This window comes from Trifolium pratense, linkage group LG5, assembly GCF_020283565.1.
Source record: "Trifolium pratense cultivar HEN17-A07 linkage group LG5, ARS_RC_1.1, whole genome shotgun sequence".
Classification (NCBI taxonomy): domain Eukaryota; kingdom Viridiplantae; phylum Streptophyta; class Magnoliopsida; order Fabales; family Fabaceae; genus Trifolium; species Trifolium pratense.
Window position 1 is genome coordinate 32,829,392 of NC_060063.1, and position 23,058 is coordinate 32,852,449.

Below are 23,058 nucleotides of genomic sequence, written 5' to 3' on the forward strand. Positions count from 1 at the left end.
TCACAAACCTTCAAGAAAAATAAAATTACCATAACATCTCTAAAAATAAACAAAAAGTCTCATAACCTAATTCACCCCCCTCTTAGGTTGCACTCTTAAACTTACAGCTTTAATATGCATGATTCCAAGAAAGGATTCATACCTATGCAGCATCGGCTGTGTCTGTCAAAAACACAATCCCCTTCAACAAAAGAAGAAAGGGATCGCATGAATGAGATTCCATATGCGTCTGCAATTGGATCTATCATGTATGCCATGTTATGTACTCGTCTAGATGTCTCGTATGCTTTAAGTGCAACGAGCAGGTACCAATCTGATCCCGATGAGAGTCACTGGATAGCTGTCAAGAATATCCTTAAGTACTTGAGAAGGACTAAAGATTCATTCTTGATATTTGGAAACATGGAAGAGCTTGCGATAGTTGGATATACCGACGCTAGTTTCCAGACAGATAAGGATGACTTCAGATCGCAATCTGGTTATGTGTTCTGCTTAAATGGTGGCGCTGTAACTGGAAAATTTCGAAGCAAGAAACAGTTGCTGATTCTACGACCGAGGCCGAGTATATTGCCGCATCAAGTGCAGCAAAGGAAGCTGTTTGGATCAAGAAGTTCATAAGTGAACTTGGCATAGTCCCTAGCATTGTGGATCCCATTGATCTCTACTGTGATAACAATGGAGCTATCGCACAAGCTAAGGAGCCTAGATCTCACCAACGATCCAAACACATACTCAGGCGTTATCATCTCATCCGAGAGATCGTTGATCGCGGAGATGTGAAAATATGCAAAGTACCTACACTTGACAATATTGCAGACCCACTGACAAAGCCTCTTGCTCATCAGAAGCATGATGGACATACTAGATCTATGGGTATTAGAGGAATGCCTAATTGGCTCTAGTGCTAGTGGGAGATTGTTGGTGTAAGCCCTAGAGGCCAATACTTTTGATGCTTGTATCAATCTATTATTAATAAATAAAAGGCATTTCTTTATTATGTTTGTATTTCCAAAATGATAAAGTCCCTAGAATAGTTGAATCCATTTAAATATTCTTAAAGTATCCGTAGTCGAGTTTTATTATGAATTGGGATAATAATAATAATAATAAAACATAGAGACTATTATCAAGATAGACTGATGATCACATCTCATGGATCATAGGATAAGGAGTTATCAAGTCTTGACATAGGTATAAATATTAGGAGTAATATTTATACTGGATTGACCCGCTATGAGAGTACTACATATAATGTTATGCAAGATGTCATAAGTTGCTCTCATGGTGATAGTGGTGTATGTTGGGAATTTGCCTTAGAATTGATGCTGAAAACCCAAAAACAGGAAAAAGCAGAAAACTGGTGTTGCTGTCAACTGAGCCGGGCGCAGGATTGCTGAGCCGGGCGCGGGTGCGCCAGTATATATGAATTGTTTGCGTTTTCTGAGGTACAAGGTGTGTTTTTTAGGGTTTCTAAGGCCAAAAAAAGGCTAGGGTTAATAGAGTAACATCTTGGGAAGACTCTAGGGTTGGAGAAACATTCTATCACCTTGGGAAACACTTGTAATTGAATTTCTTGGTCACGGGAAGAAATTCGGGACTTGGGTAGAATTAGGGAACTTCTAATTCTTGTAACTCTTGTGGTGAGAATTTCTTTGTAATCAAGTTGAATCATTCATAGTGGAACGGAGAGCTCTCTCTCCCCCAGACTAGGTCATTATTGGACCGAACTGGGTAAACAATTTAATCGTGTTCTTTATCGCTTTTCATAGTTTTAGCTTTTGTTGTTTAATTGCTCATTCATTGTTGTTTTGGTTGCTTCAATTCATTTGTCCCACACATCAAAAGTATTATTGGTGTGGTTTTCGATCCGAATTCACAACAATTGGCGCCCACCGTGGGGCAAAGGGTTAATTGGATTAAGTACCATGGATTCAAAATGGGTTATCGAGCGACTTTCCGGAAACAATTGGGAATTGTGGAAAGTGAAGATGGGAGCAAGAGCAATTTTAAGGTTACGTGTTGTTATCCGGTGCCTCGGAGGTAAAAAACTAATGGAGATCGCGATGGTGAAGAACAAGGTCAGCCTGGAGAGGCGGTGATAAGAATACTCAACATCGGCCTGGAGAGGCGGTGGAATAATACTCAACATCAGCCTGGAGAGGCGGTGATAAGAATACTCAGGCTCAGCCTGGAGAGGTGGTGGAATAATACTCAGGTTACTACTGAAACAACAACTTTATTATGAGATGTGAAGATGCTAGTGGAAGTTGGGAATCGGTGGAGTTTAAGTCGTTGACTTTGGATGCTCCTGTCACATGTGTTTGAAGAATGAATATTTTGAAGTCCTAGAGCTAGTTGAAGGTAGATTTGTTCACTTTGAAGACGGGAAAGCTTGTAAGGTTCAAGGTATGGTGAGATTAATTTACATGATGTGTGGTATATTCCTAACCTTAATGTGGTCATGCATTTTGTTACTAGTGGAAATTCTCATGATATGATAAAGTTGTGAAACTTCGGGTGAAACTTGTGGGTGACATGAGTTGAAGTGTGTTTCAAAGTAGTGGAAAAGTCTTGCGTTACAAGGTGAGAGTCATAATGGAAATACCGGTTTGAATCTTTGGTGGAGGAATCTCGGTTTGAGGTGGAGTTTGTTACTAGTGAGACTAGAGGAAGACAAACAATCAACAATAGCTCTTAACTATCTAGGAGATAGGGAGGAGAGCGATATTGTTGGACCAAAGAAGTGTATAGCTATGGAGACCTTATGGGCGGCTTGTGGAACTTACCTAAAATTCCATGGTTAAGTTGAGAGGCAAGCAAATTCTTCGAGAGTACGTGAGACATTTCGGGGTTCGAAGAGGGTATGGTGGAGCTTGTTGGACTATCTAAAATCCGATGATAGTTGGGAGCAAGTGTTTCTTCAGGAGGACGGACTTAGCTACTCCGGGGGCTGAAGATGGTACGGTGTAACTTGTGGATTGTCCTAAAAATCCAAGGGCAATGGGAGGCAAGCTTTTTCGGGAGTACGGAGAAGTAGACTCCGAGGCCGAAGAGGGTGTGGTGTAAACAAGTGGAGCAGCAAGGTGGTTGATGGGAAGTTGGCACCATCATCAATTAAAAGGCAAGGTGGAGATTGTTGGGAATTTGCCTTAGAATTGATGCTGAAAACCCAAAAACAGGATAAAGCAGAAAACTGGTGTTGCTGTCAACTGAGCCGGGCGCAGGATTGCTGAGCCGGGCGCAGGAAGCTTTCAGGAAAAGCAGTTGGCTGCTGCCATATGCGCCGGGCGCAGACCATGCTGAGCCGGGCGCGGGTGCGCGAGTATATATGAGCTGTTTGCGTTTTCTGAGGTACAAGGTGTGTTATTTAGGGTTTCTAAGGCCAACAAAAGGCTAGGGTTAATAGAGTAACATCTTGGGAAGACTCTAGGGTTGGAGAAACATTCTATCACCTTGGGAAACACTTGTAATTGAATTTCTTGGTCACAGGAAGAAATTCGGGACTTGGGTAGAATTAGGGAATTTCTAATTCTTGTAACTCTTGTGGTGAGAATTTATTTGTAATCAAGTTGAATCATTCATAGTGGAACGGAGAGCTCTCTCTCCCCCAGACTAGGTCATTATTGGACCGAACTGGGTAAACAATTTAATCGTGTTCTTTATCGCTTTTTATAGTTTTAGCTTTTGTTGTTTAATTGCTCATTCATTGTTGTTTTGGTTGCTTCAATTCATTTGTTCCACATATCAAAAGTATTATTGGTGTGGTTTTCGATCCGAATTCACAACAGTGTATACCACCCTCCGACCTGAAACCACTATGGACCCTAAATGTAGAGTCAGGTACTTTGTTGCTGATCAAACGTTGTCCGTAACAGGATAACCATAAAGACAGTTAATGGGTACTTCACAAAGCATGCTGAGGGATATAAGTGACCTAGATGGAATTTGTCTGTCCTGCATAACAGGATAAATGTCTAAGGGCCCAATATTGAATCGAACAAGGGTGACATAGTGTATGCCTTGTGTTCAATATAGACATAGGGGTAAAAGGGTAATTATGCACATAAGCATTATCACGGATAAGGTTTGTCAGATCACAAGATAATTCCGTGACTTGGGTAGCAGTGATGTGTTGCTAGATACCGCTCACTGTTTGTTATAATTAAATGTATAACTGCCAACGTTACGGAAACCTACAAGGGTCACACACATAAGGACAGCCTAGTGTGAGATAAGGAACACCGTAAGGTACGGTGTACCTCAGAGGAATATGGAGATGTGATAAGGGTATCACGGTAATTAAATAAGCGGTACACCATATGGTATGGTGAGGGAGCGTCCTTGAGTACATGACACATGGGGCAAGCGCCCCTTTGGTTATTTAATGAAAAGGGCTTTAGTGTAATTTGGGCCCAAAGACAAGTGTTTTTGTCTTGGTGCACAAGACAAGGAATTCTATAAATAGAACCCTTGTGATAATGAGAAAATCACTTGAAGCAAATTCTCTTGCTAAAACCTAAATCCTAATTCCTCCCACCTCTCACTAAAAACCTTCATCCTTGGAGCTAGCACTCTTCTTGAAGGTTGTTGTTCGTGTGGACTAGCTAGAGGCGTTGCCGTTCATCTTCAACGCTCGTGATCAATTTTGATTGTGAATCAAATCTCATCCTTCACAAGCGGTAAAAGTTCTTAACACGAATCATGCTCATTCGTAAGGATCAACAAAGGAAAATTTTAAATTCCGCTGCCCTTTTTAATCACTATTTTCCTTCACACAAGAGAATCAACCATCAGTAGTTGATCAACTTTCAATACCAAAGAACAATAATCCTTTACTCCCAATAATAACTCCTCCTTACTAGAAACAACTAAAATGCCTATCCTAGGTGATTTGGATGACACTCCAAAGTACAGATAACAATTCAACCATTGGATATAGGTTGAAGCAACGTCAATGTTCATGATCCCATGAAGCTCTTTTCACTACAACAGAACAAGAGTTCTATGCTCTCACAGACGTGATAATATCAAGTTAGAGTAAACAACCTCCATCCTGTTTTAGAGAAATACCACCAGATATATTGAGAGAAATAAATTCTCATTATAAAGATGTCAAAACATTACGCCTGACATGTCTTCAAGGTCTCCTAGCTTCAGATTAAGGACTCCTCATTAATAACTTCTCATAGCACTCTAGAGAATTATACATCCCCCCCTTCAATAGCTGCACAACTTGTGGTTGGTATATGCAAGTTACTCTCCTCCAAACAGAATCTATTTCATGGCCATAAACAAGATTCCATAAATCTGGCTCCTTTGATCAGAAGGATTCTCCAGATGTCAGAGAGAATATCCTTGATATTTGAGCTTGACCTCCACATAAAGAATCTGAATGAGATACCTTTATCAAGCTTCCACAGGAAAAGCAAAACACACATCTGCACTACCACTTACTTGGATTAGAAATAAACTCACCTAAGAAGTCAACCATAAGTTTCTAGTGTAAAAATAGATCCAACAAGATTCTGCATACTGCTGGTCAGATGTACCAACATCTGGGAGCACATCAGTCCCCTTCTCAAGGACAATAATAAGAGATCCTTTATCAAAGCCACTGGAGGTTGGCTTGTAGGATTGAAAGCAAAAATAAATTGCTCATAACTTCCATCAGGCCTCTCTTCAACAAACTCATATGTGAGTGCCTTTATGAGTGGACTTGAGATCACCCTCAAGTATCGTTGGCATCTCCAACAAGTTAGTTGAACCTCTCCAGAGGAGAACAGAGTGTTGCACACTCACAACCACCAGGAGTTTTCCCATCATATATATGCAGCGGAATTCAAACCAGAAAACTCCTCAACAAACTTCAGGCACACCATAATGACCTTTGCACAAACTCCACACTCCAGGTGTAACAGATTAACATAGGTTTGAAAATAAATCAAACCATACAGCAGCTCAACACCAAAGCTACACACCGTGCCATGAATAGTCCATCCTCCACTTCTAGGGACCATTCAAACAAATATGAACTTCTCCAAGTCCAAACAACTTTTCAGTATTCCTTACTTGTTCATAACCAGAAAGTATCTTCCCTAGGAACTCACCCAGATACAGAACAGGATGCTTGCTCTGATACCAATTGAAATTCTGGTACACAGTAGACAAGTGTTGTCCACGATGTTCAGACACTTGTCGTAACACTTGTCTTAACAGAGAGAACAATAAAGCATAGCATTAAAAACAGATACTGAAAAGCATAAATAACAGACATAATTGTTAACCCAGTTCAGCCTAACAGCCTAATCTGGGGGATACCAATCCAGGAGGAAATTCACTATCAGTAGTATTAATTCAGAGCTAAACTCCCCCGTTTACAACTCCTCACTTAATCCCTACCCAATGACACTTCTACCTAGGAACTCCTAGATATGAGACCCCGTCTCACTCCCCTCAACCTTACAACCAGTAAGGATTTCAATAACAACATAATGGAGACACTCTCCTTGACAAAGATGAAGACACACTTCAATGACATTAACACCTAGCCAACGACTAAGTTCACAATTTGGAGTTGCTTAAAAGCTTCCTCCAAGTACAATACTCAACTCATTACCTACAGGTTTCTGAGTGAGGACAAAGTGACCATCTCACAACCTGAGTGGTTCACTTTATACCAACTCTCCTAGAGAGTGGCTTAAAGACACGAAACCCTAAAAGACTACATCTTTGATATTCTATTTTTGCTTCAAGTTTCGGTGTATAAAACAGGGTTAGCAGCACCCTTTAAATAGCATAGTCTCGTGGGCTTTTCATAATGCTTCAGCTCCAATAAATCTTCTAGATGCAAAATATATATTTTTACCAAATCTTTCTTTGCATCAAATATTCCTCCCATAAATATATTTGTTGTAAATATATTTTAAAATTAAATCTTCTAATCTTCTTGAAGTACAAAGATTTATTTGAAATAAATCTTTTATATTTTCTGCAGCAATCTTCACAAGATATATTTTTGAAACAAATATTATATTTTCTAAAAGTTATTTTATTCCTTTAGAAAATAGAACTAGGGTTCGGCTGCCTTCAGAAACAATAGACCATGTGCGCCTTGTTGTGTAAGAAACCATGAAATAATTCTTCAATCAAATCTTCGAAAGATTGAATAGAAAATAAAAACGCTAGCTGGCGCGAACAATCAGACATACAAGTGTTGTTACATCTGTCTCAACACTTGGTGTACGCACATATGTATCAACACTTGGCTAAAAGATGTTTTTGCAAAATGTAGCCAACATACAAAAACCCAACACTTCGCTTCCCTCATCTTTTTCAAGAACCCAAAACCCTTCCTCCGTCACGAACCTCAGATCACCACATCACCCTCACCCCAAACTCAAAACTAGTTAACGTCCGGCAATACTGCTACCCATATTTTCAGAAAAATGAAATCGAAAAACAAATCCACACCATGCTATCAGCTAACCTAATCCAACCCATCTGAAGTTCCTTTTCTTCACCCGTTCTATTGGTTAAGAAGAAAGATGGTAGCTGGCGTTTTTGCGTCGACTACAGAGCCCTCAATTCTATTACACTCATACATCTCTTTCCAATGCCCACAATCGATGAATTATTGGACGAATTGGGCGGTGCTTGCTAGTTTTTGAAACTGGATCTTCGACAAGGCTTCCATCAGATCCGAATGAATCAAGATGACATACCCAAAACTGCTTTCAGAACTCACTAGGGTCACTACGAATTTCGGGTAATGCCTTTCGTCCTCTGTAATCATTTAAACCACCTCAACCAAGTCTTCAACAAACTTGTCATTGCAGAATTTTTTCTAAAATTTTCTAAGTGTTTGTTTGCCCAACAAAGTTTATAATATCTGGGTCACATGGTCTCTTCCCAAGGTGTCTTCCCCGAACCATCCAAAGTCCAAGCAATTCTTGACTGGCCTCAACCTAAGACCATCAGTGAACTTCGTGGTTTCCTTGGTCTCACAGGATTTTATCGCAAATTCATCAAAGGGTATGCCACCATTGCCCTACCGCTAACTTCTCTGCTGCGCAAAGATGCATTCCATTGGAATGAGGAAGCCTCATAAGCCCTCATAGCCCTCAAAAAGCCATGACCCAAGCCCCTACACTTGCCTTACCCAACTTCTCAAAACCCTTTGTGCTTGAAATTGATGCCTCTAGCTTGGCGATGGGTGTTGTACTTATGCAAGATTCCCACCCAATTGCATTCTTTAGCAAACCTTTCTTTCCCAGACTTCGACGAGCTTCAACCTATATCCGTGAACTTCACGCCATCACCACGACCGTGAAGAAATGGCGTCAATACCTTCTAGGGCACCATTTCATCATTTTCACTGACCACCAAAGCCTCAAAGAATTACTCACCCAAGCCGTCCAAACACCAGAGCAATAAATCTACTTGGCTAAACTCATGGGCTATGACTACTCCATCTAGTACAAGTCAGGTAAAACAAATATTGTAGCTGATGCCCTCTCCAGACTTCCAAAGACACCCTCAAGTATGATTCTTTCCTAATATATGCCTAATTTTATTTTCCTAGAGCATCTTAAACTTGCATTGGCTGCTTGCACAACCTTCAACAACCTTTTTACCCAGATACAAACAAACCCGTCTTCTTTTCCCCACCACAAAATTCATAATGGCCTTATACTTTACCAAAACCGTATTTGGTTGGATCCCAACATGCCTTTCCGTCTCACTATTTTGGAAGAATTTCATGCTTCCCCAGTTGGTGGCCATATGGGAATCACTAAAACACTAGCACACCTTCAGGCCAATTTTTACTGGGAAGGTATGAACAAAGACGTCCAACTATTCATTTCTCAGTGTTCAATCTGTCAACAACTGAAATATGAAACCAGAAAAACACCCAGCCTCCTACAACCTTTACCAGTCCCTACTGCTATATGGGAGGATTTATCCCTCGATTTTATTACAGGCCTACCTAAATCCCATAATTACACTGCTATCCTTGTTGTTGTTGACCGTTTTTCCAAAGGCATCCATTTAGCTCCACTCCATCCGAATTATACTACTCATATCGTGGCCTCCATATTTTTTGATACCACCTGCAAACTACATGGTGTCCCATGTGGCCTTGTCTCTAAAAGAGACCCTTTGTTCATTAGCAAGTTTTGGAAAGAACTCTTTACTCTCTGTGGTACAAAGCTTAGGATGAGCACTGCCTACCACCCCCAAACCGACGGGGAAACTGAAGTAATCAACCGTGTATTAGAGCAATATATGCGCTCTTTTGTCCATCACAAACCTTCACTTTGGTCCAAATTTCTACCACTTGCAAAATGGTCTTACAACACATCCAAACATTCATCCACAGGTTTTTCCCCCTTGCACATCACTTATGGCAAGGAACCACCATCCATCCCTCAATACCTCAAAGGCTCATTGTAACGACCCAAATTTATTATTCACTATGTAAGTGTTTAATTATTTGGTGACGTGGTTTTTAAGTAAGTTAATAACTTTAGTTATTTATCGAATACTTTAGTTATTAAGCGAGTAGAGTTATCGCGTGTTGGATCAAGCTATTGGGCTTGAGGCCCAATGGGCCTTGTGTGTGTATGAGGGGCGCCCATATTGGCAAGGATAGAGAGAGAAATATCATTATTTCTCTTGTTCTTGTGAAGCTTAGAGAGAAGGGAGAGCTCAAGGAGCTAGGGCTTAGATAAAGGAAGGGATTCAAGAGCAAATCTTCGAGTTTTTCTTCGAATCCAGGTACGAGAGTTAGATTGCATATTCATGAGTGGTCATAAAGAGGGGAGGATGTCGATTCCTCCATTCCCAAACTCTTTCACTCATTTTCGTTTTGGGTTGAGGGATCTTTTCTAAACAAAAGTGAATTCTAATGATTAAAACATGTTTAATATACTTTTAACATGTAGTAAGAACGAATTTGTTGGGTAAAATTGGGTATTTGTTTATGTTTGAGCAAGATTTGTGTGTTCTTGAGCTTTTTGTTCAAAAGTGGTAAATCATTACTTTTTTGATGTATATGTTGTAGATCGGTGAAATGAGCCATCCTTTTATGTTCATATATGTGTTGTGTACTTGAATATAAACATATTTGGGGTTTATAACATGAAAAATGGGATTTTTGGGTGAATTTGGGTGGAAAACGCAAGGTTTGAGCATTCCTGACAGGAGGCCTTCGCCACTGCTCGCCACGAGCAGGTGTTCCACTGGTGTGGTTCGCCAGAGCTCGCCAACCTTCGCTCAGCGAACAGGTTCGCCACTGCTCGCCACCGTTCGCTCAGCGAACAGCACTGTGATAGCAACATTTTTGTTAATTGTTTAAGTGTAATTGGGCACTTGTAACATGTGATTAGGGTATTCTAACATACAATTAGGTGTTTATAACCATGATTAATTGTATTGTGATGATGTGTTGATGAATTATTGATTATATGTGTGGAATATAATTGTTGTTGATTGTGTTGATGATGTTTGTTTAGATATCAAAGAAGTATATTAAGGTGTTAATCAACTTAATAAAGAAGAATATTAGGAATTGTATTATAATCCTAATAAAGAAGAATATTAGAATTATGTTATTCTAATAAAGAAGGATATTAAGGTATAGTGTTATCTTAATAAAGAAGTAATGTTGGATGGTGTTCCACATTAGTAAAGGAAGAGCTTAATGCTAATTAAAATGATTGTGAGTGAATTTATGAAATACATACATGCATTCATGAATATATGTGATATTGGATATTCCAATAAAGAAGGATATCAGATTATATTTATCCGATAAAGAAGGATATTAGAGGTGAGATACTCTAATAAAGAAGATGGTACCACATGCATTAGATATGTCTAGGGGAAATAACATGAAGATTGTGGCATTAGATTGAATTAGGATATGTGTACATTATTTGATATTTGATATGTGACACATATGTTTGGAATATTGTGATAATTGTCTGTGTGTGTTAGACTTGTTGTATGTGTTGATTGTCCGATGATTTTAAATGTAATTGGCTTCAATATCTTGTGAATTATGATTGATATTTGATTATAACCTCGTGTAGCTTATAATTAGATGAAGTTAATGATGTATTATAACTCCTAATTAAATGTGATTAATGAAGTATATGCATGAGTTAGACTATGCATGATTTGTGATGAAGTGTTTAAGTATCGTTTACTTACACTTGTATATTTTTGAGTATGTTATCTAAATCTCTTTTATGTGTTATGTGCTGGACCGTTGGGGGTCCAGATTCACAGGTTTTGTGGTTATCGATGTCGAGTCGTCGGTGAAGCTCTGCTCTGATTGTGACACGGGAAAGGGTTGTATTTAGTATATAGAGTCTTTAATGACTATTTGTATTTACTTTGGAAAATGTATCTTTATAAAGAAGATTTATTTTGTATAAAGCGAGTTTTACTAATTAATTAACTTAGTATTATTTTCGTAAAGAGGAGTGTAATATCTCGAACCAACAATTTATTAATCAATTGATTTAAGTCTAGAACTTTATTTTATCCGCTGCGTCGTTTTTGAGAAAAAAAAAAATTTAACCATAATAAAGGCATTAATGGGTTTGGGTGTTACACTCATCACCAGTTGAAGCTGTGGACTCTTGGTTAGAAACCCGTCAAGCACTAATCCTCAAACTTCGTCGTAACCTTCTCAAAGCCCAAGAAAGAATGAAACTTCATGATGACAAGAAACGCAGATACCTTGCATTTGAACCAGGACAATTTGTTTATGTCAAACTCCGCCCTTACAGGCAAACCTCGGCTACCAACCAGTCCTACTCCAAGCTTTCTAAGCGCTTTTATGGCCCTTATCGTATTCAAGAAAAGATTGGACCAGTTGCTTACCGCCTCGAACTCCCAGTCACTTCCAAAATCCACCCTGTTTTCCGTTGCTCACTACTAAAGCTCCACAAAGGCCCACTTCCACTGTCTGCTTCCCTTCCACCATCATCCATGGATAACAACCCTATTTTGGAACCTCTTACAATCCTTGACAGCAAAATGGATACTACTACTGATCCACCTACACCTATGGTCCTAGTTCAATGGACTGGCTTACCACTTGAAGACACTAGCTGGGAAACTTGGGCTTCACTCCAAAATGCTTATCACCTTGAGGACAAGGTGACTTTCCCAGATGGAGGTGATGTTAGCAATTCAATTATTGGAGGTGATGTTAACAATTCAGCTACTGAGGCCCAATCCAACTACAAGCCCAAGAGAACCATCAAGAGGCCCACACACCTCCAGGACTATGTTTGACGAGGCAGCATCTTTCACAATAAAGAAAATCTTTTAAATTTCTCCAAATAATTGTATTTGTCTTTTTCCTTTGTTGTTGGCACTAGGCCGTTAGAAATTCCCTGAATACTAGAGAACTTATCTTGTACTAGCCATCAGACTCACACACAACGGCTATTTAAACTCAAGAGGTTATGAATAAAGACAACCAGAAAATTTATCCCAATTTCTTCATCTTATTCTAAGGAGGATTCCCTTGTCCTATCAAGTCAAGGAACCAAACCCTAACAACATGACACCGCAATTTTAGGGCACCAATAAATATAAAATGATATAATTGATAGTATGTAGTTTCTTTTTGGAAAAAACTAACATGTGTCCTTGGGGCACTTGTTAGTGTACTATAAAAAAAATTGACATTGAAACTTGTGGAGTAGCCTTAACATGTGCCCTTAACCACATGACCCATTCATGGAATGTCAATCAAAAAGAAGAAAAAGAAGAAGATGAAGGAGGAACAAAGCTGCACAAAGCACAAAGAGGCATTTATAGCAAACGAGGAACGCATTAACTAAACTAAGCTCATTTTTTCACTCACTTCCACCAACCTCATTATAATCATGGGATATAACCATAAAGATATAATATTGGGTGTTTGATTTATACTCTCTCCATCCGAAAATATAAGATCTAGTTGACCACTGCACATACTTCAATGCACAATTTTGATCACTAATATCTTAAATTGTTTATTTGTAAAAATTATTAAAATTTGATATTTTAAAAATAATTATCCAAACAAATCAAATAATATTTCATATGTTAATATTTACATCTATATGTTATTAAAAAAATACGGTCAAAACAAGATAAATCAGTAGTACATTTAGCCAAAGTAGATATTATATACTTATCGGGACGGAGGGAGTATTGACTACGTTAAAACAAATGTAGCAATAATAAATATTTATTTTATTCAAAAAATAATATTTTATTAAAAAATAATAATAAATATTTGTTCCATATTTTTTTTATATATTTATCAATAATGATTAATTGTTTCGTTGTTTAAATAAAAACTATTTGTTATGTAATCTTTTATCTATCAATAGTCAATAATTATTCCGTAACATTATATTTATCCTGTGATATAAAGCTTTCTATTCCTATTTTTATTTTTATGAATATTCTTATTTTATTTTTGTTCTTATGCACCTTGCTTAAATTATTAGACTAGATCCTCTCCAAGCCACACTAAAATAAAAAACAAGAAAACTAAAATAATCATTTCTCCTTGAATTACATATTCTTTCTATGGCGGAGGCTAGCATGGACAAGCCATATAAGTCTCCCACCATGGGAAACCACTTTTCACCCTTAGATCATGAAAGTGTACAATAAGTCATAATAAGGTTTTTACATTGTACACTTTTCTCATGAGTTTGATAGAATTTTTTTATAAAAATTAATAACAAAAAAATTTATTTTCAAATTGAAAGTTGAAAGTCAGATCCATCTATTTTTTATCCCTGCAAAATGATGACCTTTTAATTTTAATCCTTTAATTTTTAGTCCCAAAAAATTATCATGCATTCATTTTTAGTCCTCACTGTTAAATCAACATGTATTTGTAAATAATTTTTTCGCAGCTATGTTTAGAACATCATGAAAAGTTCCTCCAAAAAATATGAACTCAAAATTTGAATTCCTTCTGTTTGGCAACTGTCATATCACCACAAGCTTATAGTTTATTTTTCAGACGCTATTTCAAGTAACTTACGAGCTTATAACTTATCATTTTTTTCCAATTTTACCCTTATATATTTTTATCTTAGATATATTTGGGTTAAATATGTTTTTTTTATTTACAACAATGGAGCAGAGGATCGAAACCAGGACTTCATGCATAATACCTAAACCTCTCACCATTATGCCAAAACAATATTTGACTAATGGAAGTTCAAAATGATATCAACTAAACACATACATCATATATATATATATATATATATATATATATATATATATATATATATATATATATATATATATATATATATATATATATATATATATATATCAGTGCAAAAGTAATATATATAAAAAAGACATTTTTATTTCTCTCTCTCTCTACAGTTTGTTTTGTACCCTCCAACTCCCAAGTAATCTTACCAACCCACAATTTCAAACCTTACTAAACTCTTTGATTCCAAACCTTACTAAACTCTAAACCACATATCTTAACATTCAAATTACATACCGCCAAAAAAAAGGCCAAACTGAGCAAAACTGAAGATCTATTTGCTTTACCCTTTCAGCTTTTGCTCCCACCACCTTGTGTACATTAATTAATTAACAGACCAGCTTTGGCTACCTGTGCAGAAAATTCACCAAAATGCCTCCAAGCTTATGAAGCGAAGCTTGCATGCTAGCAAAATACTTTATGATACAAAATCTACATCCTTCTGTTAGCAACTCTACATCTTTTCATATAATGTTAATTTGCATCCAAATTCACATGAAAACCGTCCTTTGTAGGAAATCCGAGCGAATCTCTTAATTGTAACTCACTTGACTTAACTGCCTGAATATTGTTGTAGTTGGAGGGGATATGCTCATGTATGGCCTAAAACAAAGTATGTATGAATAAACAGTTGGTATATTCTCATTGTGAAAAACGTTCACATATACAGACACCAAACACAACAATGACAGTAACACACACATTGGTAATAATTTGAACAAATAAAAGTGATTGAATGTTAAATTATATGTGTTAGTGACGTATCAGATACCAGACACAGCTTTAGTACCTGTTTGGTTCCAAGTTTGAAACCGCTAAACGCACATTTTGAGGTTCAAACACGATTTGAAGAATTTTTTTTATGTTTGGATAGCTATGAAATTAAATCTCTGAAACGTGATTCTTCTTCCAAACGCAAGTCCCGTCGAAGCCACAAATTGGAGCTTCCATGTCAAAACAAAATCACGTTCATACTTTTAATTTTCGGTGACATCTATATTTACCTACTTACTCTTACCCATATCTTCTTCTTCACTGCACATCATTCAAACTTCCAATTTTTTTATCAGCAACGCCTTTCTCCTATTTTTGCAGATTTTTCAGAAGAACAAAAATGGAAGAGAAAGAGGGAGGAAAACGCCCAATTTTCACATAAGATTCAACAAGAACACAAATGAAATATTAAAAGTTTTGGCAAACAAGGGGAAGAAAGAATAGTTGGTGAAAGCTTTAATGTTGTTGCAGCCAGCGCAAAAACAGAACAAGAGGAAGACAGAATAGTTGGTGAAGGTCTAGAGGCTTCCGATGGAGATGACTTTTATTAAAAGAGTCTTTTGTTTTTGTTTATTTTTTGACAAAGAGTCTTCTGTTTTTATTTTTATTAATTAAAATTAAAAGGCCGGTTCTAGACAATTCTTCTATTATTTTTGGGTTGAGTTTTTTTGTTTTTTTACTGTTGGGTTTTTGTTTTTTAATATTGGGCTGAAGTTGCCCTTCAAAATTTTCACCTTTTAACATATGGAATGGAATATTGTGATTTTTATATAATACTATTACATTATTACTTAATAGTACGATTTTATATATTTTTTGAAGGAAGTATGATTTTATATATGTTAAAGATCCTTTTGGTAATTTACACATTCAAAAGTAATTTTGATTCAAATCATCAAAACAACATCAAATTTTGATCCAAACATAAATCAATTCTACTCAACTCACTTTTAACCAAAATCAATTCTATCAAAATCAATTCTACCAAACTCAATTCTAGCCACCGCTAAACCAAACACACGCTTAATCTCGGTGTTGGTGCTATATAGAAAAAGCAAGAAAGAAAACGATTGAGCTGGCAACACATCCAATGGAAAAAATAAAGTACTACCAAAGTAACAGTTCCAAATACTGTATCAATTACCAAAGAACTGACAATGTTTTCCGATCACTTGTAATATACAATGTTACCTGATCACCAGCTTCAGAACCATCTGAGTGGAAGACGATAGGTCGGCAGCGCTTATCTTCATTCATCAAACTTGAATTTTGGAAATGGTTCACAAGGGCATTCTTCCCTTGGATTCGAGCATAAGCCAAAGAAGCAACTTTTTCACTATTAAATTTCTCCCACTTCTTCCCGTTGAATGTCTGCAAAACCGGACATATCAGTGAGTTTGACACTTGAGAAAAATTAGCCTTTTACAAGCTACCATTTCCTTAATAAATGCCAGAATATTATCAACTGCTAAACTAATTTTAATAAGATAACAAGAGCAGAAAACATAACCCCCCAAACAAGGCCATTTTCATTCAGCAGCAGAATGATAAAAAAATATGCAAAAAAACATTACTGAGCCAAACCTCGAAGAATGGAATAATATGCGAGGGTGACAGCATGTTGATAAATGCATAACCGACATTGCATTTATTCTGCAATTGAGGGGGAAATGATATCAGCTTCACAAATTATAAGAACTTGGGGATCAAACAACAACTCAACAAGAAACATAAATAGCTCATTAAATTCAACTAGCACAACAAATACCTTAAAGTCAATTGGCAGATAGAGAAAATCATAGGTGCCCTTGTGATATTCATCAATGGCAGCCAACAACATTTTTGAGGTGTATCTGCAAGTAAATGAACAATTAATTTATCATCTGGGTATCTAGTGAAAAAAAACAAATTTAATAATAAACAAGCATTGCTATGAGTTAATAGTTCATACTTATTTGGGATATTCTTTATCATCAATGTAGTCCTCGTATCTTCACCACTTTTGATCTTATCCAAGTCGAGCTGAAATAGCTTCTTGCTGTCAACTTGGCTACCATTGTTATCAATCCATCTACTCCTAACACGGTCAGATAAACTCTCCATAGCAGTAGGTAAAACTCTTGGATAAGGACCATTACCCAAAAACACCGGGCTAAGTATAGGAGAAGATCTCATTCTGAAGTTTGAGGAACCATTATTAGCCATATTTCTTGGAATAGAAACGTCGGCATTACCAGAAATTGCAGCATTAAGCAAGTAATTTCCATCATTGTGCCCTAGACTCATGCCACTATAGCCAACATTATTCATCAATGAAGTTTCAGATGACTTGGGGAAAAAACCGAAGTGCCTCTCAAAAGGCAAACCTGATGGAGCAGAACCAATGTGATGATGATGTTGCTGGGACGAACTGACAAAGGAATTGCTCTGACTTGAGTATGGGAAAGCATGACTCGTTCCATTCAATGTACTAAGTTGATGCCCCACGGATGGTCTTTGCCAAGCCGAAGGTTTGGTTTGCGCTGAGGATAAGTTTGGACTTCCCCATAGAAACTGTGGAGCAGTCAAGGTTTCTACCGAAGACCCATTTGATGTTGATGCACCAAACGAGGACAAAGTTCCACGATATTGACTAAATTTTGGCTCTGGAAGTGAATGTGAGTTGAAAGTAGATCCAGAGGATGAACTCGTATTGGAAAATATGTGGTTTCCATGACTACTCCTTCCTATATCCTTGCCAAGAGTTGTGGTCTTTGCTGCGTTAGATACCTGTGGTTGCAAAATTGAAGCTAATCCAGGTAAATTAGAGCGGGTTGTTGGGCTCATGATGCTGGAACCAGGAGAATGATTGACAGTTGGCAATGAACTCTGGTCGACAGGGCTGCTGAACTGTAACCAATTACCTGCTATGAAACTTTTATTAAATTAATTCCAATTCCATAAAAAGAAAACAAATGGAAGGAGAATGTGATGTATGAACTCGGTAACTAAAGTCTATGCTACTTAATGATGCGAATGGCACAAGGAACATTTAGCATCTCAAAGAACCAACCTGGCGGAGAGTTGGCCAGAGGTGAACCCACTTGATATCGAAAACTTCGAGACTCGTCTTGGTCAAGCTCTTGATTCAGTTGGAGCATCAAACTAAAAAGTGTAACATATCATCAATTACATGTTTGTGCATCAGTTTTGGATGCCAGAAAACAAAGGTGAAAGATATATAGAAGTTAACACTATCTAGCGATCATAATCTCCCAACCCTTTAATTTGACCAAGTGTCTCTACTCTCACATAACACATTAATTTTATTGACACATTTAGAAAAACTCATTACAGGAATATAATGGGCACTGTAAATAATAAACCCATCATTTATGCTACCTTTTCCACAGTGGAAAGGTCAAAGATGCACAAAAATCAGCCAGCATAAAAGACAGATTATTATTATTGTAAAAGTAAAAATATAAAGGTAGATTATTGGCGTACGCACTTGCGACGAGCTCCTCCAGGTCGACTTGGTTCAAGCTTTATGCGTTTACCAGCAATGTCACACCTATTTAATGATTTAAGTGCTGCTTCTGCAGCTCTGACATCATAATATTCAATAAACTTATGATGCCTCTTGTGAGGAGTTTCCCTTATCTGCAGAGATATCCATCTATTCATCTTAATTTAAAGTTTACACAATAGAGCACATATATAAATGTGTGTTGCCCCGAGAGAATGATGCAAAATCCTCTTATCCTTTTCTTGGTCACACCATGTCAAGCAGAGGATAAAAGGATTTCGCAACGTGAAAATAGGGGAAACATTAAAAACAGGATAAAACTATCACCTCTTTGACCTCTCCATAAGCCCCAAATATTTGGCGGAGGTCTTCATTTGAAACAGATGGATCCAAATTGAAAACTACCAAGGTTCCTTGATTGATATCCTTGTCTGATGGATTATCCTGACAAGTCAAAGAAAAGAAAAGCCAACATAATATGAATGTTGTCAGGGCATTCAACTACTAAAAGAATAAATGACAATAATTCTTTTTCGGTAAAAAAACCTTTGGTATTGAAAAGTGAATATCAAGTTTCCTTCGCCGCAAAGGTTTGTTTTGTAATGCACGCATGGCTGTTCGAGCAGCACGGATGTCATAATACGATATCATTACAAACCCCCTGTGTTTACAGGCAGTATATAGGGTTCTAATATCACCATATTGCTGAAAATAAAAAATAGTAAAACACAATTAATAATTCATTATTTTAACATGAGTTTCTTCTCAAGGAAGATATACTCACTCTGTACCACAATATATGTCACTTTGAAGAAAAAAATTGTACCAAATTATATGTCGTTTTACAATACCAATGAAGCATTGAATGCTATTTTTCCTATTATACCCTTATTTATTACTCTCTCTTCTTTCAATTTTTCAATTTATCGTTCTCATACAATTAATGAAGGATAATTTTGTAAACTAACTCAAAATTTCTCTTTTCCATGCAACAATAATTACATTTCTTAATATGCGTAAAAGTGTCAAAGTGACATATATTGTGGTACGGAGGGAGTACTTTTCAATCAGAGGCAACGAGAAATTATGGCCACCATAGTTGATACTAGATCGTGAAGGATTCATAGAATACAATATAAAATAAAAAGTTTGTAGTAGCTTATGGATTGAGCTCACTCCAACTTAAAAACTCACCTCAAAAAGAATACGCAGCTCTGTATCCTCCACATTACTGTTAATATTTCGAACAAACAATGTCCGAGAAGGATGCTCTCCATATGGATGTTCGCCAGCAACGGATCCGCCTCCCAAGCCATTGGGTAGAGAATAAGGGGGCAAACCATTGCTAACAGAGCTATCAGAGAAGCTTAACTTAGATATTCCCACACTGAGATTTTCTTGTGCATCAGTTTCTAGTTCCAAACCACCACCACTACCAAAAATATCATACTCTTCCAAGTCCTCAAGGGAACCAGGTAAACCGCTTAGGTCAAAATCATCCATTATGCCAGCCAAAAGCTCATCGTCGTCATCAGGAAGCATGGTTCCGATTGCATGATTATTACTATCTTCAAGGGAATCATTGAGCTCTTCTTCTTGATGAAGCTTTTTAAAGCTAGTTGAGATATCATCAACGGATTGAAAACCATTTTCAGTTTCATTTAAGTTCACTGCAATCAGGTTACAAAACCAGTTCATGAGATTTTATAAAATATGGAGTAAACAAATAATAGAGCTGATAAGAAATCATTATCGCATACATTTTTCGTGTGGAAGAACAGGTAATGAGCTGGAAAAGAGACTAGCATCGGATGAAGTATGAAATGAATCAGATCCAGATAAAACTTCCAATGCACCATGACCTGACGTTCCAGATATACTTATTGGTGGAATCTTGGAAGGACCTGTGTTGTAACAAAAATATTATATATGACTAGACATGATAAGTCATTATATTAAGTTGATAACCAAGACAAAACAAGAAAAATTGGATATTTACCAAAAAATGAAGGATCAAAAGACTTCTTCATTGCATCACCTTTCTGCCTCACTGAAAAACATGCAAAACTGCAATTAAAGTTCTACAACTATAAGAATAATGTGGCGGTAGACCAGAATTTCATTTCTTTCAAATTTCTTCAATATTTTATATAAGTGAACAAAGAAGGAAACCAGTGCAAATATTTATAGTTTTAATAAACAAGCCTATCATCTGAACACGTGCTAGCATATCCAACATAGCAACATTCTCAGCTTCACGACCAAATTCATCAGAAGTTACTACACATAGGCATTTGAGCTTTTGCGGTGAAATGTTATACAGATATAAAACGAAATTCAGATATGTATGAGCAATGTTATTACGGTCTTGGGTTTGTGAATAAATTGGTGGCAATGGTTAAGAATGATTCCATTAAATCGTTTTGGTTATCCTAACAATATGATTCAACTAGGACAAAACATGAAAGCAGAAAGCATCAGACAAAACAATTAAGACTAATTAGATGCAGAGGAAGCAAACAATGTCAAAACCAACCTCAATTATATGCAAGTGAAACCCTCAGGAAAAAGCTGAGTTCTTCAAAAAGGATTACACTTTCTTTAACAGATTCAATTCAGTGATCACATATATACGTTTATCAAACAAAAAGAAACTTAGACATATATCATAATTAAAGTAAGTTCCATGTTTCCATATATATGATCCAGCAGCAACAGAAAGAAAAAAGACACAAGCTTTTCTAAATTTTCTCAGCATCCAAACAAGATATTGATTCAATTTAAACCATGAAAGTGACTTCAACGGAAGAAATACCCCCCATATAGTTAAACAGGTATTTTCAAACTGTGATAACAACATAACTCATACATAAAATCCAACGGTTACCATTGAATAAAGCAAGTGATCATCATAACTAAAGATAAAAAATAAATAAAAAATAAAAAAATTAAAATAAAAAAACCCATATTTTCTCATGATCAAAACAAATGCTTCAACCCTAAAACATAAACTGAAACACTCATCAATCAGCATAACCGCTGCACTCAAAGCTAAACCAAATTCAAGTCGATAAAAACTGAGATGATCAATTATATCAAAACCCAGAATAAAAGTGCTGATAAGAGTCAAAATTTGCAGTGAAATTTTTTTAAAAAAAAGGAAAGGAAAACTATAAATACCTGAAAAGGGGGTAAACGGAGTCAGAAACCCTAATAATAAGCAAAATAAAAAGGGGTTCCGTGAAGAGAAAAACTTGGTCCTTTGGGACCTAAATAAAGAGAAAAGGTGTTATAATGATGAAAAGAGTGAAGAAAAGAAGGGTTAGAAGACAGAAAGAACAGTGTTTGAATGTGTGTGAAACAGTGTTTGGTTTGTTGGAGAGAGAGAGAGAGAGAGAGGAAAATGGGGAATCTTTTTGAGAGAAGAGGGAAGCAAAGCAAGAGCGTGGCGATGATTGGTTGTGTGACTCCCCAGAAGAGAAGAGAGTTAAAAAGGAGCGGAGAATGATTGAATGAAAGATAGAGAGAGAGAGAGAGAAAAACACAAATAAAACAAGGATTTTTATTATTCTATTTTTTTTTTTATATTTTTTTTTTTTATATTTATATTTAGGACAAAACTTACGTGCATTTCTTTATATGTATTTTTTCATGTTCCTCTCACAAAAATATTTATATTTTTTTAATTAAAAAAAGAAAAAAAAATTGTTTTTAAATAAAAATAACTTCTTCCATGTATCTAGCACAGTAAGAACTGTGTATATGGAACTGTACATAAGTTTGGTCCTTATATTTAAGAATTTAATTTATATGCACCGTCAGTGTAAAGGTATTTTACACATGCGTCCAATAATATACGGACACATCATGTATGGTAATTAAAAACACATGATGTATCACATTAATTAAATGATGTGGCAACGCATCATTGAATGTATGTGTAAAAAAAATTTACACCGTCGGTGCACAACAATTAAACTCTATATTTAAACACAATAGTAATATTTTGACACAATATTATTAGGATAAATGATCATTTACCCCCTGCAAAATAAGCAAATTTTCGTTTACCCTCTGTGCAGATTTTTTTTCTGTTTACCCCCTTGCAAAACATTGATTCCCTCATTTTGCCCCTGGGTGTACAGCAGGACATGTGACAGATAATATATTATGCGGATAATATATTATTTTTAAAAAAAAATAAAAAAATCCTAAAATAAAAAAAAAACGTATTTTTTTTATTTTGTAACAAAAATAAAGATTTACTCCCAAATAAAATTTATTTTTGAATTAAAAATTTTAAAGATTTATTTTCAAATCTTTTTTAATTAAAAAAAAATAGAATCTTTATTTTTTAAAAACAAAAATTTATTTTTTTCTGCATAAATTTTAAAAAAAAAATCCTAAAATAAAAAAAAAACGATTTTTTTTATTTTGCACCAAAAATAAAGATTTACTCCAAGAT

The 23,058-nt window shown here is 36.3% G+C and overlaps 1 protein-coding gene across 4 annotated transcripts; it reads right to left on the minus strand.

Moving 5' to 3' along the window:
* Positions 1–14,384: 14,384 nt before the first annotated feature.
* On the minus strand, positions 14,385–22,153 carry LOC123883866 (protein MEI2-like 5). 4 transcript variants are annotated; one of them, XM_045932807.1, is made up of 13 exons: positions 21,774–22,153; positions 20,593–20,643; positions 20,354–20,497; positions 19,788–20,263; positions 19,140–19,298; positions 18,921–19,037; positions 18,576–18,727; positions 18,138–18,229; positions 17,037–17,988; positions 16,854–16,938; positions 16,670–16,738; positions 16,277–16,456; positions 14,385–14,914 (listed from the first exon to the last, which is right to left on the minus strand). In XM_045932807.1, the coding sequence occupies exons 2-13, from the start codon at positions 20,621–20,623 to the stop codon at positions 14,786–14,788; spliced, it is 2,586 nt and encodes an 861-aa protein (XP_045788763.1). In that variant the 5' UTR covers positions 20,624–20,643; positions 21,774–22,153; the 3' UTR covers positions 14,385–14,785. The 4 variants fall into 4 exon arrangements, with proteins under 4 accessions (XP_045788763.1, XP_045788762.1, XP_045788764.1 ...); XM_045932806.1 differs by having other exon boundaries at positions 17,037–17,991; XM_045932808.1 differs by having other exon boundaries at positions 20,593–20,660; positions 21,774–22,114.
* Between the last annotated feature and the right edge of the window lie 905 nt (positions 22,154–23,058).

What these genes read in the sequence shown, in the direction of transcription:
- LOC123883866 (XM_045932806.1), bottom strand. Translation starts at nt 20,623, where the DNA reads ATGAAGAAGTCTTTTGATCCTTCATTTTTTG. An exon ending in TTCACTTTTCAATACCAAAG is followed by an intron (nt 19,038 to 19,139) that starts GTTTTTTTACCG and finishes TTGACTTGTCAG; the next exon opens with GATAATCCATCAGACAAGGA. An exon ending in TCTGGCCAACTCTCCGCCAG is followed by an intron (nt 17,992 to 18,137) that starts GTTGGTTCTTTG and finishes AAAGTTTCATAG; the next exon opens with CAGGTAATTGGTTACAGTTC.